The sequence below is a fragment of the Ursus americanus genome, chromosome 27 (genome assembly GCF_024610735.1).
Source record: "Ursus americanus isolate L20-20 chromosome 27, mUrsAme1.1.p, whole genome shotgun sequence".
Lineage (NCBI taxonomy): Eukaryota > Metazoa > Chordata > Mammalia > Carnivora > Ursidae > Ursus > Ursus americanus.
In genome coordinates this window covers 5,700,605-5,717,800 of record NC_142153.1, presented here as the reverse complement: position 1 = coordinate 5,717,800, position 17,196 = coordinate 5,700,605, and the positions used below count along the sequence as shown (strand labels likewise).

At 40.6% G+C, this 17,196-nt stretch overlaps 1 protein-coding gene and 1 pseudogene across 2 annotated transcripts in view; one reads left to right on the top strand and one right to left on the bottom strand.

Annotated features, from left to right (window-relative positions):
• The window catches only part of KAT6A (lysine acetyltransferase 6A), a 112,261-nt gene extending 95,953 nt beyond the window's left edge, over positions 1–16,308 (bottom strand). Inside the window, exons 1-2 of one of the 2 annotated variants that reach the window (XM_045779186.2) lie at positions 16,213–16,308; positions 12,663–13,579 (exon numbers count right to left, since the gene is read on the bottom strand). In XM_045779186.2, coding sequence (XP_045635142.2) covers positions 12,663–13,262 — 600 coding nt within the window. In that variant the 5' untranslated portion in view covers positions 13,263–13,579; positions 16,213–16,308. Of the gene's footprint in view, positions 1–12,662; positions 13,580–13,951; positions 14,082–16,212 lie in introns of those variants that run through there. The other variant, XM_045779187.2, reaches the window with a different exon arrangement.
• On the top strand, positions 8,697–8,764 carry LOC123780344 (U4 spliceosomal RNA; annotated as a pseudogene).
• Positions 16,309–17,196: the final 888 nt, after the last annotated feature.

The window sequence follows — 17,196 nt, the reverse complement described above, 5'->3', positions numbered from 1 at the left end:
TCAGAAACAAAACTCTGTAATTTTATTATTCTTTCACACTTAATAGATAACAAAGTCAACCGACTTGTAAAGCATTCAAAGAAAGTAAAGGTAAGTTTTTACTGAAGTACCATATGTAGGGACACCTGGGTGGCTCAGTCGGTTAAGCAGCTACCTTCAGCTCCGGTGATGATCCCAGGTTCCTGGGATCAAGCACCACATTAAGTTCCCTGCTTCTCCCTCTGCCTGCCACTCCCCTCTGCTTGTGTGCACTTTCTGACAAATAAATAAAATCTTTAAAAAAGAAAAGAGAAAGAAAGTTACACATGTAAAATCCAAACAGAAAAGCAGATATTCAAGTGCCAACTCAAAGCTGGTGCTTATGTTAACCAAGGCCTTGGGGATACTCTTAAAATGGAGGGTTAATGAGAGCAACAGGAAGCCTAGGATGGCAGCAATAAGGGCAAAAAGGGCCAATACAGAGAGGGGCTACAAAAGTACCAACAACTGTGGTTGTAAAAGCTGGCAGATTGTCAGCTTTCTTAATGATATGCTTTGTCAACGCTCTAAGTTTGAAGCTGCTTTTTTAAAAATCTTGGCCTATTCTTATGCAATAAGAGGAAAGCATTTACCTCTGTACCACGGATGTATACTCACCCTGCATGAATACTTCAGATAAAACCAATCCTATCTTCTACCATTGAAAGGCAAGCAAACAAATACACACACTCAAATGTACCCTGCTGCCTTGGAGGTTACCCTATCACACCTTACCTTCAGTTCAAAGAAAGCATATCAAGAATAAAAGCTGGGGGCGCCTGGGTGGCTCAGTCGTTAAGCGTCTGCCTTCGGCTCAGGGCATGATCCCAGCGTTCTGGGATCGAGCCCCACGTCAGGCTCATCCTCTGGGAGCCTGCTTCTTCCTCTCCCACTCCCCCTGCTTGTGTTCCCCCTCTCACTGGCTGTTTCTATCTCTGTCAAATAAATAAATAAAATCTTTAAAAAAAAAAAAAAAAAAGAATAAAAGCTGATGGGGCACTAGGGTACCTCAGCCAGTTAAGTGTTTGCCTTCAGGTCAGGTCATGATCCCAGGGTCCTAGGACAGAGCCTCAAATTGGGCTCCCTGCTCAGCGGGGAGCCTGCTTCTCCCTATCCTCTGCCCCTCCCCCCTGCTCATGTGCTCGCTCTCTCTCTCTCACTCGCCCTCTCTCTCCCCCCCTCAAATAAACAAAATCTTATTTTGGGTGGCTCAGTCGGTTAAGCGTCTGCCTTCGGCTCACGTCATAATCCCAGAGTCCTGGGATGGAGGCTCCCTGCTCAGCAGGGTGTCTGCTTCTCCCTCTCCTTCTGCCCCTCCCCCCGCTTGTGCACTCTAATAAACAAAATCTTTCAAAAAAAAAAAAGCTGCTAACAAAATGCAGAAACATATAAAATGCTAACTAATGTTTGCTGGGGAGGATAGTGACTCCAAAACCAAGATCTACAAGTCAGACGTGTGATTTGGTTCTTTATTCTTTGGTTACTCAATTAAACATTTATTATGGGCCTACAATGTTTTGCTTCTAGGCCTTTGTACGTGCTGTTCCCTCTGCAGGAACCACTCTCTTTCCCACCCCACCCATTTGCTTCCCCACCTCACTAACCTCTCACATGTGACTTCCTCTAAGAAGACTTCCCTAACTTTCCCCACCCCCTCCTCTGTGTTTCTATAGCACTAGGTTTTACCCCATCAGAGCCCTTACCGCTGTGTGTGTTAATTACAAAGACTGTATCTCCTTTACTCAGGACTTAATCACTGTGCTGGCACCTGAAAATGTTCCATAAATACTTGCAAAGCATACCAGACACTGTGCCAGATAGACAGGGATACAAAGATGAAAAACAAGATCCTAAATTCACTGTCTAGTAGGAGGCAGGCTAAAGCAACAATACAATGTAAAATGGGCTATGAAGGAGGCATGTACAGGATATCAGGGGCATGAAGAGAGCTCTCTAAGTCAACCTGGAAGCAGGATGAGTAATAATGAAGAAGAAAGAGAGGATATGCCTAAACTAAGCCTGCAAGGTTAAATAAGAGCTAATCGGTGAAGAAAAGAAAAGATAATCATTCCAGATAGGAGAAAAACAGGAGCTAGAGAAACAAGGTGGATCTGAGGAACCACAAATTGTTTGGATTGTGCAGTGAGTCTCAAACCTCAGCATGCATCAGAATCACCTGGAGGGCTTATTAACATACAAGTTGCTGGACCCCACCCCCAGTTTGTGATTCAGTAGGCCTGGAATATGGCCCAAGAATTTGCATTTCAAACAATTTCAGGTGACCCTACTGCTACTTCTTGTCCCTAAGGCAACACTTTAAAAACCACTAGTATAATGGTACACAGAGGGCATATGAAGTAGCAGTAGACAACTTTGGAGCAATATGATGGGGTAAAGGTGATTAAAAGTTATATACATTATGCCAAAGAACTGGCACTGAAGGATTTTAAGCAGAGGAGTAAGTTTAACTTTAGAAAGATGGTAATAATAGCTGACATTTATAGAGCACTGGATTTTATGTATTCTACAGAATACACCGTCCAGTAATTATTAGCCATATATGGCTATTTCAATTAAATTACAATTAAATTAAATTCTTCATCAACCAGCCACATTTCAAGAGCTCAATAGCCACATAAGGCCACTGGCTACTGTATAGAGCACAGATATAGAACATTCATTCCATCATCACACAAAGCACAATTAGACAACACTGATGTATTAACTCATTAAATCTTTGAAACTTCATTTTGAGATAGACCCTGTATTATCTCCATTTTATAGAAAGAAACGTGGCTAAGAAAGATTAAGCAAATTACCCAAGGTCATAAAGCAAGTGGTGCCTACATGGGATGCAAACCCAGATGGTCTGGTTCTTGAGCCTATGTTCCTAATCACTTCTTAATAGGATCATTCTTGGCAATAATATGAACTGGATGGAGATGATATTAAGGAAGGCACACCAGTGAGGACACTACTAAGTTAAATCAGGAGAGAAATGACAAGGACCTGCACTAAGAGTAGCAGCTGGAATGGAGAATTTAATTAAAAGAGATGTTAAATAAGTAGAAAAGATTGGGAATGGACTAGAACTGAATCCAAAAGAAGTGCAAGTGAAGTGTAGAATATAACACCAAAGTTTCTTTTAGGAATCAGAGTCAATGGCAATGTCTCGTACCACAACAAGAAATCAAAAAAGCAACTTAGAAGGTGATGAATTCCATCTGGGTGATCATGAATTTGAAGTGACTAAGACAAGACACTACACTGTGGGATATACAAGCCCAGAGCTCAAAAGAGAGATCTGGATTATGAATTTAGTCATTAGTACAGTGGAGGTTAAGTCTAGAGATAACTCAGAAGGTTGAAACAAAAAGAAGCAAGCAAAGAACAGGATCTTAGGGGGGCACCTGGGTGACTTAGTCAGTTGAGCATCCGACTCTTGGTTTCAGCTCAGGTCATGAACTGGGGGTGATGGGCTCAAGCCCCACATGGGGCTCCGCACTCAGTTCCTAGTCTACTTGAGAATTTCTCTTTCTCCCTCTCCCTCCCCCTGCAAGTGCACGCGCTCTCTCTCTCTCCCTCAAATAACCTAAAAAAAAAAAAAAAAAAAAAAAAATTGCCCTCTGCCCCTCCCCCTTCTCTCTCTCTCCCTCTCGAAAAAGCAAAACAAAACAAAACAAAGCAAAACAAAAAAAACCAGGATCCTAGGAAATCCGACATACAAGATTCAGGCAAAAGATAAAAAGCCAGTAAACTGAAAATGAATTACCAGAAAGATGGAGAACAGGGAAGACACCTAGCAAAGAATTATCCCAAAGGTCAAGGGAGGAGAGAATGGTCAACAAGCATAAATGCTACTGAAAAGTCAGGTAACATAAAGACTGAAAACTGTACACAAGAACTGTTTCAAATGGTGCTCTAGGACCAAAGGGCAGATTGCAACAGATGTGGACTGAATACAGACTTTTTTCAAGAAGTTTCAAAATGAAGGAAAGGACATAGGGTGTAGATGTACAGAAGGATCTCGAACAGTGTTTTTGTTTTTATTCTAACTTGATGGGAGAGACTTCCCCACGTTAAGAGGCAAAGAGTGGAAAGACTGGGAACATTACTGATGGGACAAGGCCCCTGAGACAGGAGAGAACATAGAGAGATGAGCTCTAGACAAGACACTTCTTTCATAATCTCTGAAAAAGTAGCAAAGGGGGTAAAAATAAGTACAGACATAATTAGGTTAGTGTAGGAGGGGTATAAACTGAATGAGCTCATATGGCTAGAGAGATTCTATTCTGTGAAGCAGAATATGGGAGTGTCTGCTGACAATGAGAAAAGCGAAAGGGCTGGAGAAAATACTGAACTGCTGCAGAGAGAACAGATGAAAGACATAGACATACGTCCCAAAGCAGAACTGATTAGAGGCCACAAATTTGTAAGTGGCATCCCACCACAAGGTTTGTGCAATTTTCTTCAAAATGACAAACAGTCCCATATATAGGAGCAGGGAGAGAAAAACTGTTGGCTTAATGTCAAGGTTGGGGTTTGCCAATTAGAGGAGTAAAGCGAGTAACTGAGGTGATAAACCATAAGGCCAAGCAATTAGAAGAAAAACATTATAGTGGTGGGAGGGGGGCACCCATCAAACTCACACATGGAACCTTCTCCAAAATACATACCATATGAGACCCTGATGAGAGAGCAGGTGTAGGAGGAGAGAAAGGTGGAAGATTAGGGCAGTTAAGGTCAGAAGTAAGAGAAAACAAAATTTAGGTTTCCATGAGTACATTGTCCTGGGTTCAATCAAAGTATGTTCCTGGGAGAGGATGTGAAGTATGTTGTCTCATGTTATTTGTCTGACCTGCAATGATTAGATAAAAAGTAGCTGCTTCTGTCCCCTGACACACTCAGCCAGTTCTGTTAGAGTAGTGGTTCTCAATCCTGGCTATACATTCGATACACATGGAGACTTCAAAACAAAAAAACAAACAAATTAAAATATGGGACCCCTAGATCTGCTAGAGTCTAATTTAAGTGGTTTGGTATTTATTTTGAGGCTCCTTGGGTTGTTCTAAAGTGGATATAGTGTCAAGAACCACTGCTTTAGAAAGAACAGGGCTTTAGATTTATGTTATGAATTTAAAGAAAAATTGGCATGACAAGAAATGAAATAACTGAAACAGGAAAATGGTGAAAGAGCATCTAAATCCTAAATCAGATATTTAAAGATGTCCTCAATAGAAAAGTTGGAAAACCATCTTAAAACACAGCATCACACTTAACACACATGCACAAAAAATGTAATAATGTTTCTAAGGGTTCTGTTACAGGTTCTAGAAAACTTAGGAGTTAAATGCTTCACTGTAGCCAATGAAGAAAAAAGAAAAACCTGCAGTCTACAAAGCAGAAAGAATTGAAAACCAACACTTAGCAGCTCTCCAGGTCAACTACAGTTCACAATTCCCTGGAGGAAAAAGCAGCCTATAATATAAGCATGATAACCCCCTCCCTTCCCCCCACACACAAGGAATCTACCTCTTCTGCACAAAAGGTAAAAAAAGGCAAAGGAATCAGCTGTCTTCTCTCACACAAAGATTTTAAGTTTTTCAGCTGCCAGATTTTCTTTCTACATCATTTACCAATAATCTTAAAACCACCCAATTATTTTATAAATAGCTGTCCCCAATCTTAACCTTTATTTGCCATTATTCTAATGTATTTGCTAAATTTTACCACAAAGTAAAAGTAATGCAGAGATGAACTGTCACAATGACCAAAAAAGACAAACATAATCTGTTCTCTGCTGCCTTCTCTTAAGGTTTACTATTACAAATCACCCAGAACCAAGACTATATATACACGTAACAATCAGCGGTAGACCCTACATTCCTATCTCCCCATACCTGATGCCTTTGATAAGAATTACTTCATTATTTATAGAAAGTCTGGTACCTTTCTATCTCAGTCCTAAATTTTTTAAGTTCTAACCAATTATCCAAGTCCCTCAGAGGTCTATGTTGTAGATTTTCTGAAACTCAGTCTTAACTGTAAGCAGACCTTTTATTTTCCTTCAAAATTCAAGGAGTACTTTCCCCTCCAGCATTAAGGTAGCTCAGTATGTTCATACTTCTAATATTTAGCTAAAAAAATAAGACAACTAACTCCTCTAACTTGAGCCATAAGAAAACAGTCTTTTCCAAACAAAAAGTTGTTTCAACTTTCAAGAATGTATAGCTATCTTCAAACACAGAAACAAGCTGATTTACATATTTGTGGTTATAAAAACCACCAAAATTCTCTAGACCAGGGTTTATTCTATGGTTTTCATTAAGCAATACATTATTTTATACTCGTTGCTCTCTAATATTTTAAAGCAGTACTACAGCTTAATGAAAAAAAACAAAGAACTGAGAAGTGTCTGACCACTTTCTCCCAAATTAACTTGCTGTGTGGCACTGCACAAGACACTTAAATCTCTTGCGCCCTCAATTTCTCTATCTGTGAAATAAGATTAGAAACACTGTTATACAAGACTGCTACTTGCTCAAAATTCTGTAAAATGCAGAGAAGTCTATTCTCTTTTTCAAAGAATTTCTCCATACTTTGTAAGCATAATATAATCCAACTATAAATATACCTTACTCAACACCACAGCCAAAGTTATTTTTCCTTAGCAGGTCTTTTTTTTTTTTTTAATTGCTGGCAGTTAAAAACTATTCTGACCCAGAATGGTATTCTGCAAATCTAAATGCTACACCACTATAATCCCCATGCTTAATTTCAACCCTTAACCAAATAGTGCCATACTACAAACTGTTTCTTCACCTGTTCCCTAATGAAGTTGAAAGTAATTCTTTGGACTTCAATTTACAGAGTTATGTACAGTGCTGATGAAAGCCATCTGTTGGAACTTTGACTTTCCTGTCAAAGGAAAACACCAGAAGAAACAGCCTAGATTTTCCTGGGAACCAGCTGCAGCTGAATGAGTCCTAATCCTACTCCAGCTGGGAAAAGCAGAAGGGTGAAGTCGCTACAGGTCTAATTCATCTGCTGCAGATCCTTTGCGAACTGACTCCACCCATGAGTAGCCAACTGGTAAACAACTTCACCAGAGGAGGCTCTTAATAATTCCTATACGTAACATTCGTTTCTTTAAAAATGTTTAAAACAGAACACCAAAACATTCATTATTGTAATTTTAACACTTCCCAGTTCACTAAAAACAAACAAAAAACTTCTTAATTCTATTTTAACCAAACAACATGGCAACCAGATTCAGTCCTCTTACATAGCTAAGATCCAAGTCAGTGTAGAAAATATACTTTCTCCAATATTCTACATAGGAAGAGAAAAAGTCCTATTATCTATCTGCTTTCATAGAATTAAAGGTAAGTGTAATGTAAAAAGTACTGGCCCATGTGTCAGGATGAACTAAATAAAAAACAGGCAGCATGGGGCGCCTGGGTGGCACAGCGGTTAAGCGTCTGCCTCCGGCTCAGGGCGTGATCCTGGTGTTATGGGATCGAGCCCCACATCAGGCTCCTCCGCTATGAGCCTGCTTCTTCCTCTCCCACTCCCCCTGCTTGTGTTCCCTCTCTTGCTGGCTGTCTCTCTGTCAAATAAATAAATAAAATTAAAAAAAAAAAAAACAGGCAGCATGGATAAGATAATGCATTTTGCATACATTCATTTTCTATTGGCATTTTATGAGAAGCCATAATGAAAACCTGTATTATTAAATGTTATTAAATAGCTATTATATAAATATACTACACCTATAAAATTTAACAATGTAAAATTCTCTGAGACTTCAATAAGAAAACATGTTAAAGCACTCAGAACACTACTCAACGCACTGTTAGCCCTTAACAAATGTTAGCTATTAATAGGTTTCTATAAGCAACTGCTTACATTCCCTTGGCCTACTGATACAGGGCAAAGAAAGGTCAAGATGGTTAGATCCTCTAGATCCCTACTCCCGAAGCAATTTATAGTACCTGACATCTTCATTAATTTCTTCCCTTTTATTTCATCAATTTATTAAAAGTTAGTCCTAGAAAGAGTAAAGTGCTACTGTCAAAAGTATAAGGAAAATGTCTAGGTTGTGTGCATTGGCTGGGTATAGAAGTTTTGATTAGCAATGGCTAAACCAAAGGTTGCTTTCATAGCTCAAATTTTCTTTCAGGGTGTGTCGTGGGCTGAAAATTAACCAAAACACATACAGTTCATAGACTAACTAGAAGACCAAATATTGCCTGTACAGTTGATTGTCTTGCATTACAAATATATCTCTGCCTTAGTTATTTTTAAAATTCTGGGTTTTTTTTTATAAGAATAAGTCCACTGAGACAAAGACAATTCCTAACCACATTTATATTTAATCTACCTCAATAACTTGTTAGTAACAAATTTTTATTTCTAGCCAGCTTCTCCTCAGGGCCCACAACATTTAGAGTCACCAAAAAATTGATGTAGCATCAATTTTACTATAAAGGCCACTTCCAAATACCTAAATCAAAGCTTTATTATTAACTCTGTAACTTGAAAACATATTTCCATTCAAATTCACATCTCTACACCAAAGCCCCACTTATGCTGTGAATTTAAAATGTCAAATTCCAGTAACAAAAATAATTTGGATTCTACTACAAGTTTACTGTATCGAGACAGAACTTATTTTAAACTTTGCACAGTGGCAGTATCGTAGCCAATGAGGTTTATCCGAGGCGCAATTATTGCTAATTGAGATAGAACTTATTTTAAAAGGCTATAAATTTATCACTTCATCTTTCTCCTCCAGGTTACCCAGCTGGGTAATAACCTAAACAATAACATTAGTCTCTACCTTTCCATCTGTAATGCTTCAGCAAATTATAATTCTGTTCCACAACAATACTCGACAGAGTAACACTTTAATGATGTGGCTGATTATAGCAAGAGTACAGTTTTCTGGACTAGCGATATGTAACATAAACTAGATATACGCAAGTACATTTTTCTGTGTTAAAACGAACCCAGAAGTTTGAAATCAAGGTGAAAATTATTCCTGAAAAGGGTCCTTCCAAGACTCAGTGTCTCAAGACACAGACCATCACAATTTCAAATAATACAGCCTCACCCAAGAAACATCTCATTATTTCTCAGGGATTCACAACATTCAATTGTTATGAACAACAATGACTGTAAAAAACTAAAAGTTATATTTTATAAACTAAAAAAGAATCCCAAAAATATTTATTTCACATCTCTCCACCTTAATCCTCAACAAGACCTAAATCCTAAATTCATTATTGTGGTAGGCATCTAAATGTTTGCTGAATGAATATGAATAAATGAAACAAATGAACAAATTACCTTACAGTAAAATCTGTATTTCAAAAGGAAAGAAATTTGCAAGGGACCAATTGTTATTTAAGCCAGTTTCACATTATCACCATCACCTATATGCCACAATTCGTCAAGGAAAAGCAACATTTTGAATTCCCAAATGAAAGAACTCTAGTAGAGCATGCAACAAATCCCAGACTGCAAATCAGAAAACTTCAGTAACGGATAAAATGAAAATCAATAAGCACGGTCATTATCTTCATGAAAAAAAAATAAAACAAAATGTCATGTAGACAAAACTATTTTTTTATGGACCTCAGGTACACATAACTAAATTTTTCATAATCTCTGGTTTCTGATTCATTCTTATCACTGGTTCAATGCGAGTTTTAAAATCCAGTCTATGGTAGAGAAAAAGAGACACGAACAGTGAAGGCGTGGAAGTTGAAGGAAATGTGTCCTTTCATAATTAGAGATGTGCTATGAAGTTAACACCGAGAACATTCACAATTGTGAACCTGATTGCAGGTGACAGGCATTATATGTAACAACTCCCAAGAGGCAGTAGGTATAGCTGTTAACAAAGACTGGAGCCAGACTGCCCAAGTTCAAATCCTAGCTTTGCTAACCTAACCCTAACTCTGTGACTTGGAGAAATTACTAAACCTCTTTTATGCCTCAGTTTCTTCACCTGTAAGGTAACACTACCTACTTCATTGAGTTGTGTGAGAATTAAATAAGTTAATGTATGTATAGCTTTAAAGTAGTGCTTCACACATAGTAAACACATCAAGTCAAACAAATTCACCCTAAACTACCACAACCCTAAAGCTAGCTCAGAAATTTCCCTTACAACTTGGATAAAACTTTTAAATCATAGTATCCCACGGATTTCCCTCCCTATCAATGTGAAAACACACTTAAGTTCAAGTGTGTTCACAAAACTCTTAAAAATACAGTATTTCTACACAGCTGATTCCACCAAAAGTAGCAAAAACCACTCAGTTGCTGAAAATCTAACAGAGTTCTACAGTTCCTTCCAAAGGTTGATATCCCAAAGAAATAAGAGTTGAAATTGATATAGAAAGAAAATAAAGAGGAACTCGAAATAATGCCTGGCCCACAATAGGTGCTCAATAACCATTTGCTGAATTAAGGCCTAAAAGCAAAACTACTCTGGCCTACACTTTCCTTTCTCCATCACTGTCGAATACACTCTAATTTTTTTGAGAATACCTAGGTTCATAACAGCAAACCAATCAATATTAAAAAGAGTAAAGAAAGTAGATAAAATACAATATAATGAGCAAACATATAATCTGTTCAGAGAAGGAACAATTCCTCACTGTATTATGATTTCGAATGTGAGCTTTTCCTATCTTTGGGGGAAGCACTGAGGAAAATCACTACTGAAAATAAGACTAAAAATACATAACAGCTCAATAACCCTAAATTCATAGATATCACAAAATTAGTTTTCAATTCAGACCAGTACACAGATATAGAAGTCCCAATTCAATGAAACTCAATCTTCCTAAATGTATACTCCAAATTTAGTTACTTTGGTTAATAACACTATATATCACAGTTATGTAGCCAAAAAGATATTTCTAACAAAAGTAAACCAGCAAATATCTACTGGATTAAACTTTTTTTTAATGTAGAGGTCTCAGCTCAGCTGCAAAGTAAGAACTGTTGAATTAGGGGCGCCTGGGTGGCTCAGTCGTTAAGCGTCTGCCTTCGGCTCAGGGCGTGATCCCGGCGTTATGGGATCGAGCCCCACATCAGGCTCTTCCGCTGGGAGCCTGCTTACTCCCCCTGCTTGTGTTCCCTCTCTCACTGGCTGTCTCTATCTCTGTCAAATAAATAAATAAAATCTTTAAAAAAAAAAAAAAGCACCCAGGTGTTCTAACAAGAATTTATAATACTCAATTCACAGATATAACACTGAATTCATTGTAAACTATAAATTATTTCCTGTTTCCATGTAGTTAATCTGTAGATCATTTGGTAACAATTTCAGGAATCAATCATTATACTTCTCTTAACTTCAGCCATATGTGATCAAGAAACAGTTCTTACAATAAGAGTTCTACAGCACTGAACTACAGAATAAAGCATTTTAGTTCCTTGTCCACCTTGAATTTTTAATACCACACTTTTAATAAATGCTCAAATGACAAAGAACCATTCTATCAGAATCATTTCAAGGGTAATAACAGTAAGATAATGTTTCTATTTCAAAGTTCACAGGGAAAATTGAACCCTAAAATAGATCTCTAAAAACTTCATCTAAGAAAAATATTGTTAATTTTCAATTGCTATTTAAACAAAAATCTATAGGTGGGTTATTCACTGCAATAAGTTTAGACTGAATCTTAAATATTTTTAAATACATTCAATGTTAACTTTACAATCTTCTCATCCTAGAAGTAGCTTCCATGATCTCAGGCAAAATAAAGATTATCTTACTATTGTACACTCAAGTGTGCATCAGTACTACCACTCTCCCCAGAACTACAATTCAGAACACTTGAAATAAATTTACAGCTAAGACACACGTCAATGTAAAAAACTGCTACTAACAAAATTCTCCTCATCCCCCAATACCTATTTAAGGGCCAAATTTTGCTGTTTCTTACTGTACTTTCAACTGTGCAAAACAAAAGCATGAAACACAGAGCACAGTAAGGTATACCACTGTGTATCAAAACTCGCAACTCCACAGAACTTTAGAAATATAGGATACTTTATTCCTGACCCATGTAGTTACACCTGTCATAAACACCACTTAGGACTTTATCCTATGCAAAGAATACATGACAGAAAGTCAGAATACAACAGAAATAAGAACTGATAAATTTGCTAAGCTACTACTATGGGTCAGGAGAATCAGTCTCACTCCTGTCTAATGATAATGTTGAACAAAAAGAAAAAAAAGGAAAAAAAGAGAGGTTCTCAGAGTCACCTGCTTATTTCAAATCCAAGCCTCCAACATTTAGCAGTGCTCATCAACTTCCATCAGTAAGATACAAGAACTTACAAAACAGCCTTAAAGTTGAATGCTACTTTTAAATTCTTATCTAAATATATTCTTTCAGGTACATCAACACACTTGAAACTCAGGCGTCAAATATTTCAAAGTATAAGGACAACTGGTATCTACTGAATTCTAAAAACTCACCAATAAAAAACCAGTGATCATTCAAGTCCCCAAACACAAAACCTGAATATAATTTCTATGTAACTTCTTAGAAATGTGACTTTGCAGCATGCTATACCATCACCTCTATGAACACTGATGCATATGCCACTCTTACCTTATCCTTTTCATGTGGAAGGAGTGACACTGGAGGTAAAGACGAAAGAGACTCACAACTCTCTTTCCCATCCACACTGGTTGCTTTAGTGTTGAGCCGATAAAGAGGTCCATCTTTAAGGAGTCTGCCGTGGCCAACGGCTCGTTTAATAGCCAATCGTAACTGCTGGTGAAAGCCAGAGGCAGCACTGCCTCCAAATAATGCAGACACATCCTTCTGACCTTTCAAAAAACGTTCAATGCTTTTCAAAGTTGAGCCACTGGATTCTGCCAAGCCCTCAACCGCCCGCTTGATCAGTTTATTCCAATCTACATTTTGTTTATTATCCAATTTTCCATGGTTTCGAGGTTTAGGAAGTGCTATTCGCCCAGGATTATCAGGATCTTTATAGGAATTGAGTCCTTTATTGGAGACTTTTAAAATTGTTCCATCTTTAACACTCAACTCCAATTGTTCTAAAACAGTTTTGCGATCCAAGCCATGGGATGAAGACACTGCATTGCATATCCTTTCTTCTGAAGGACGCTGTTTTTGCTTCTTCACTTTTTTGATGGCCTCCAAAATCCACTCCGTATACAGCGGGTTAGCGAGTTTTACCATGGTGAAGGATTCTGTATATCCATAGAGTCGTTATCCCTTATCCTGATGCTGAGTAAGTTTTACACCATGGAAAACAACATTCTCGGAGGCTGGGAACCAGTTAACCATAGCATACAAGTTTTCTGGCCTGAGTCCTTTCTCCTTTCACAAAACAGAGTGCCTCCTCACTTTTACTTTAAAAACCAAAACAACCTGTTATTTGAAATGTCTTTAAATTTCCCAGTAAACTTCTCAATAGCACCACACATGGGTCTCTTCATAAAGTTGTAAGAACTCAAGAACATCTCCTTCCCAGCAGGAAAATGTGCATCTTATGCCTGAAAAACAAACAAGGTCAGTTTTCTATCAAGTCCCATTTTGTAAATAAGCTATAACTGAGACATCCTAGTCTTTAAAGATAATGTTTTGGCTACCTTTTAAAAATATGCACAAGTTGACATTTTATGTATGGCTAATATTTTTAAAAATTAAACACTAGCAAGTGTTTACTGAGCATCTGCAGAGTTTTAACAAGTTTCTATCAACAGTCCAAAAACAATTATGTATGTAAACCATTGGGGTAAAGAAAAAAGGAAAGCTGAATAATTAGGATACAATGAGGAAATAAGATGAGATATACTATGAATGACCTTAGGCTACTACTAAGCAGAGGGGTGCTGACTATTCTGTACTCCACAATCTCTGCTCACCAGTCTATGAACTGAAACTCTTCCTTGACATCTTTCCCCAAGAACCTATTCAGCACTTCAACAAGTATCTGGATTAGCAGAAAGAATCCTGCAATGAAACTAAGAGTGAATCTTTCATCTTTCAAAATTACAGACATTTAAACTGCATAAAAACAGTCAATAAGCAAAAAACCATAGAGAAAATTTTAAGTATTTTATATATTAAAAGAAACAAAAAATACAATTTACACAGATCAAGTTCGTATTTTAAGTACATTACTGTAAACATTCCAAATGGAAAAATAATACTGAAAATCAAGTGAGAAACGTCCTTAAAGAATTTTAAAATCCAAATTCCTTCAAATTTTAAGAATTACATGCTGATAGTGTCCCCTAAACCAAACTAAAATACTAATATTCAATATACTGGAGAGAGAAACAACTGTCAAAATGTTCATAACCAAGCTACAGATAGAGAAACTAGAAGTGAGAAAGGCCCAGAATCGCTGGGTTCAAAAATGCACACACTACACATCAAATGTACTATATTGCCTGTTGGCAGGTTTAGAGAGATCTCATAGATTCAAGATTGCTGACCTGAAATGTACATTAATGAGTAAAACAAGCACATAAATACATTCCCTCTCCAGGATCAAAGTCAATATGCTTCTTTCAAACAAAAGAATCTGGCAGATACAGATCTTTTTGAAAATCACCAAAACAATGAATTCTGAATCAAATTAACTTCTTCGCTTCCAAAAAATAAATATAACATGTTTTTTTTTAGAACGTGTGCTCTTATTCTGAGGAGCATTTACATTACAACATACACAATGACAGAAAAATGGCTCCCGCAGCAATTACTAAGACATTAAAATCAAAAGGAAAACTAACAGATATCAAGAAAGCTACAGTCCTATTAACTCTAATAGGAAAGAAAAGGCTGAAGTAAACACTCAAACCTGAGCCAAGATCTATTTTTAAATTAGCTAACTAAAAAGAAGCCCCCCTGAGAGAGCTATGCTTCATTTTGGTGACAGTCTCGAGAGGATAGAAATCATAGTATTCTTACTCCAAGAACGTTCATTATATAGATATTAACGCTAAACTAAATGAGAGGCTACAATCTTGAGTTTAAGAATCTGGGAACGTCCTAATTGATTATGCTCGCAGGTAAACGAATGAATGACAGCTACTCATTGTCTCTCTCGCCAAGGTTTTCACCAGTCTCCAGGTCTTCCAAAAGAAAAGCGCCTGCAGACTTGAACTTAAACTCTCTGGAAAGTACACCAGCGGCTAGAGAGAAAGTACAACTTGCTTCCGACAGTCCTTCCCCGGTCTCCATTCCCCACCCCCAAACACATCTTCGCGCTCTCTTTTTAAAGAGCGAGAAACTTTAAAAACTTGAAACTGCACAACCCTGCAGCTTGCCAACGGGCAGCTTCGCCGCTCCCATTAGATGGAAACCGAACCCGAGGACTAAGTTAACAATGAAATCACGTGAAAGAGTTAAGAGCAATGTATCTCCCGTTCCCGGCTCCTCCAAATCCTAAACTCCACAGAGGTCGGTTCAAAGGAGGCGTTTGGGGCATGCAGGCTGCCCAAGGAACCTGACAGGTCCCGCAGCTCCCGTCCAAACCGGCCGAAGGTTGACAGGCAGCCCGCCGCCTCCCCTCCCAGCACAGGGGCTGACAGCCCGACAGACACAACACCACACGTGCTGCCTCCTCCGCACCACAACACCCGCCAGCCTGTCACCCCCACTTGCCGCCTCAGCCCCGCTCGGATCTCCGCGCACCCGGCCGGAGCCGGAGAGCTAGCGCCCGGGAGCGCGGGCAGAAGAGGCCGCGCCCGGCCTGGGACGGCGAGCGGCCGGGCGCAGGTGGGGCCGGGGCGGTGGGCGCGCCCCCGAGGGAGAGCGGGCTCGCCGGCACAGCCCAGCCCGAGGCTCCGCGGCCTGGGCCGCTCGCCGCCCGCCCACCCGCCGGTTTCCCGGGGCTGGGCCCGGCGGGCGGGCGGCGGAGGCGTTGGGCCCGCGAGAGCCTGGCCGGCGGGCGGCTCACGGGCCGCGGGGCGGGGGGAGCCGGGCGCCGGCCGGGCGCGAGGGGGCGGCCTCGGCGCCCCAGCCCGAGGCCTGGCGCAGAGCAGCGGGAGGCGGCGCAGGCCGCGACGGGGCCTGCAGCGGCCCGCCGACCCCGCGAGGCGGCGGAGCGGGCCCCGGAGCGGCTCAGCCTCGGGCTTGACGGCCAGGGGCGATCGCCGGTGGCTCCTCGGCTACTTACCGGGGGGGAAGAGAGCCGGGATCCCGGGTCCCCGGGCCGGACCGCGGAGATGCCCCAAACTGACACGGCCGCCATCTTGGAGACAGTGAGCTCCGGCCGGGGGGAGGGGAGGCGAGGCGGCGGAACAGCCGCGGGGGGAGGGGAAGCGTCGCGAGGGAACGGCTGCCTGGGGGAGGGAGCGGGAACAGCCTGGGAGGGAGGCGAGGGGGAGGGAGAAGGGGAGGCAAGTAGGGGGGCGGGCGAGAAGCGGGAAGAGCTTAGCCGAGAGCCGGGAAAGGCCGGAGGGCGGGGCGGGACAGGGGGGAAGAGCCGGCCGGGCAGGTCACGTGGGGCCGGTACAAAAGGCCAAAGCCAAAGTGGGAGGAGGACCTGATGGGCCTGGAGGCCAACAACTGGGGGTTCCTTCTCGTCTTTCTCACGCTGTTAGGTCAGGCGGATAGCGGGAAAAGGAGATGGTGTATCCCCATTACACAGCTGGGGAAACTGAGGACAGGCGCATGGGTGGGGTGGCTTCAGTATGGCACGGAAATCCGGTGGCCAGAGGATCTGAACTCCTGATGTCTGTTTACAGTTAGCAGATCCTCCCTCCCCACTTCTGTGCCCTCACCCCACTTCCACAGTGACTCTCCCGGAACCGAGGTGGAGAGCTGGGGGAGTAGGGAGGGGACAAAAGGCGGGAGGAAGTTGCCTCCCTTTATCATTCCCTTTATGCTCTCACTAGCACCCCACACATCTCACCCTACTGTAGGAAAAAGAGTAGGTGCAATGAGGAGGGGAGAAAGGATGGAAACTTACACAGCCATATCAAGCCCTTTCACCACAATGATTTCATCCTCCCCACAACAGAAAATCTTGTTGGACCTTACCAAACCATTTTTATAGGAAACAGGACTTGCACAAGGTCACACAGCTCTTTTGTGGCACACATCTGAGTTTGAAGCCTTGATCTCTTTTGTTCCACTGCCTGTCTGCTACCCATGCCCT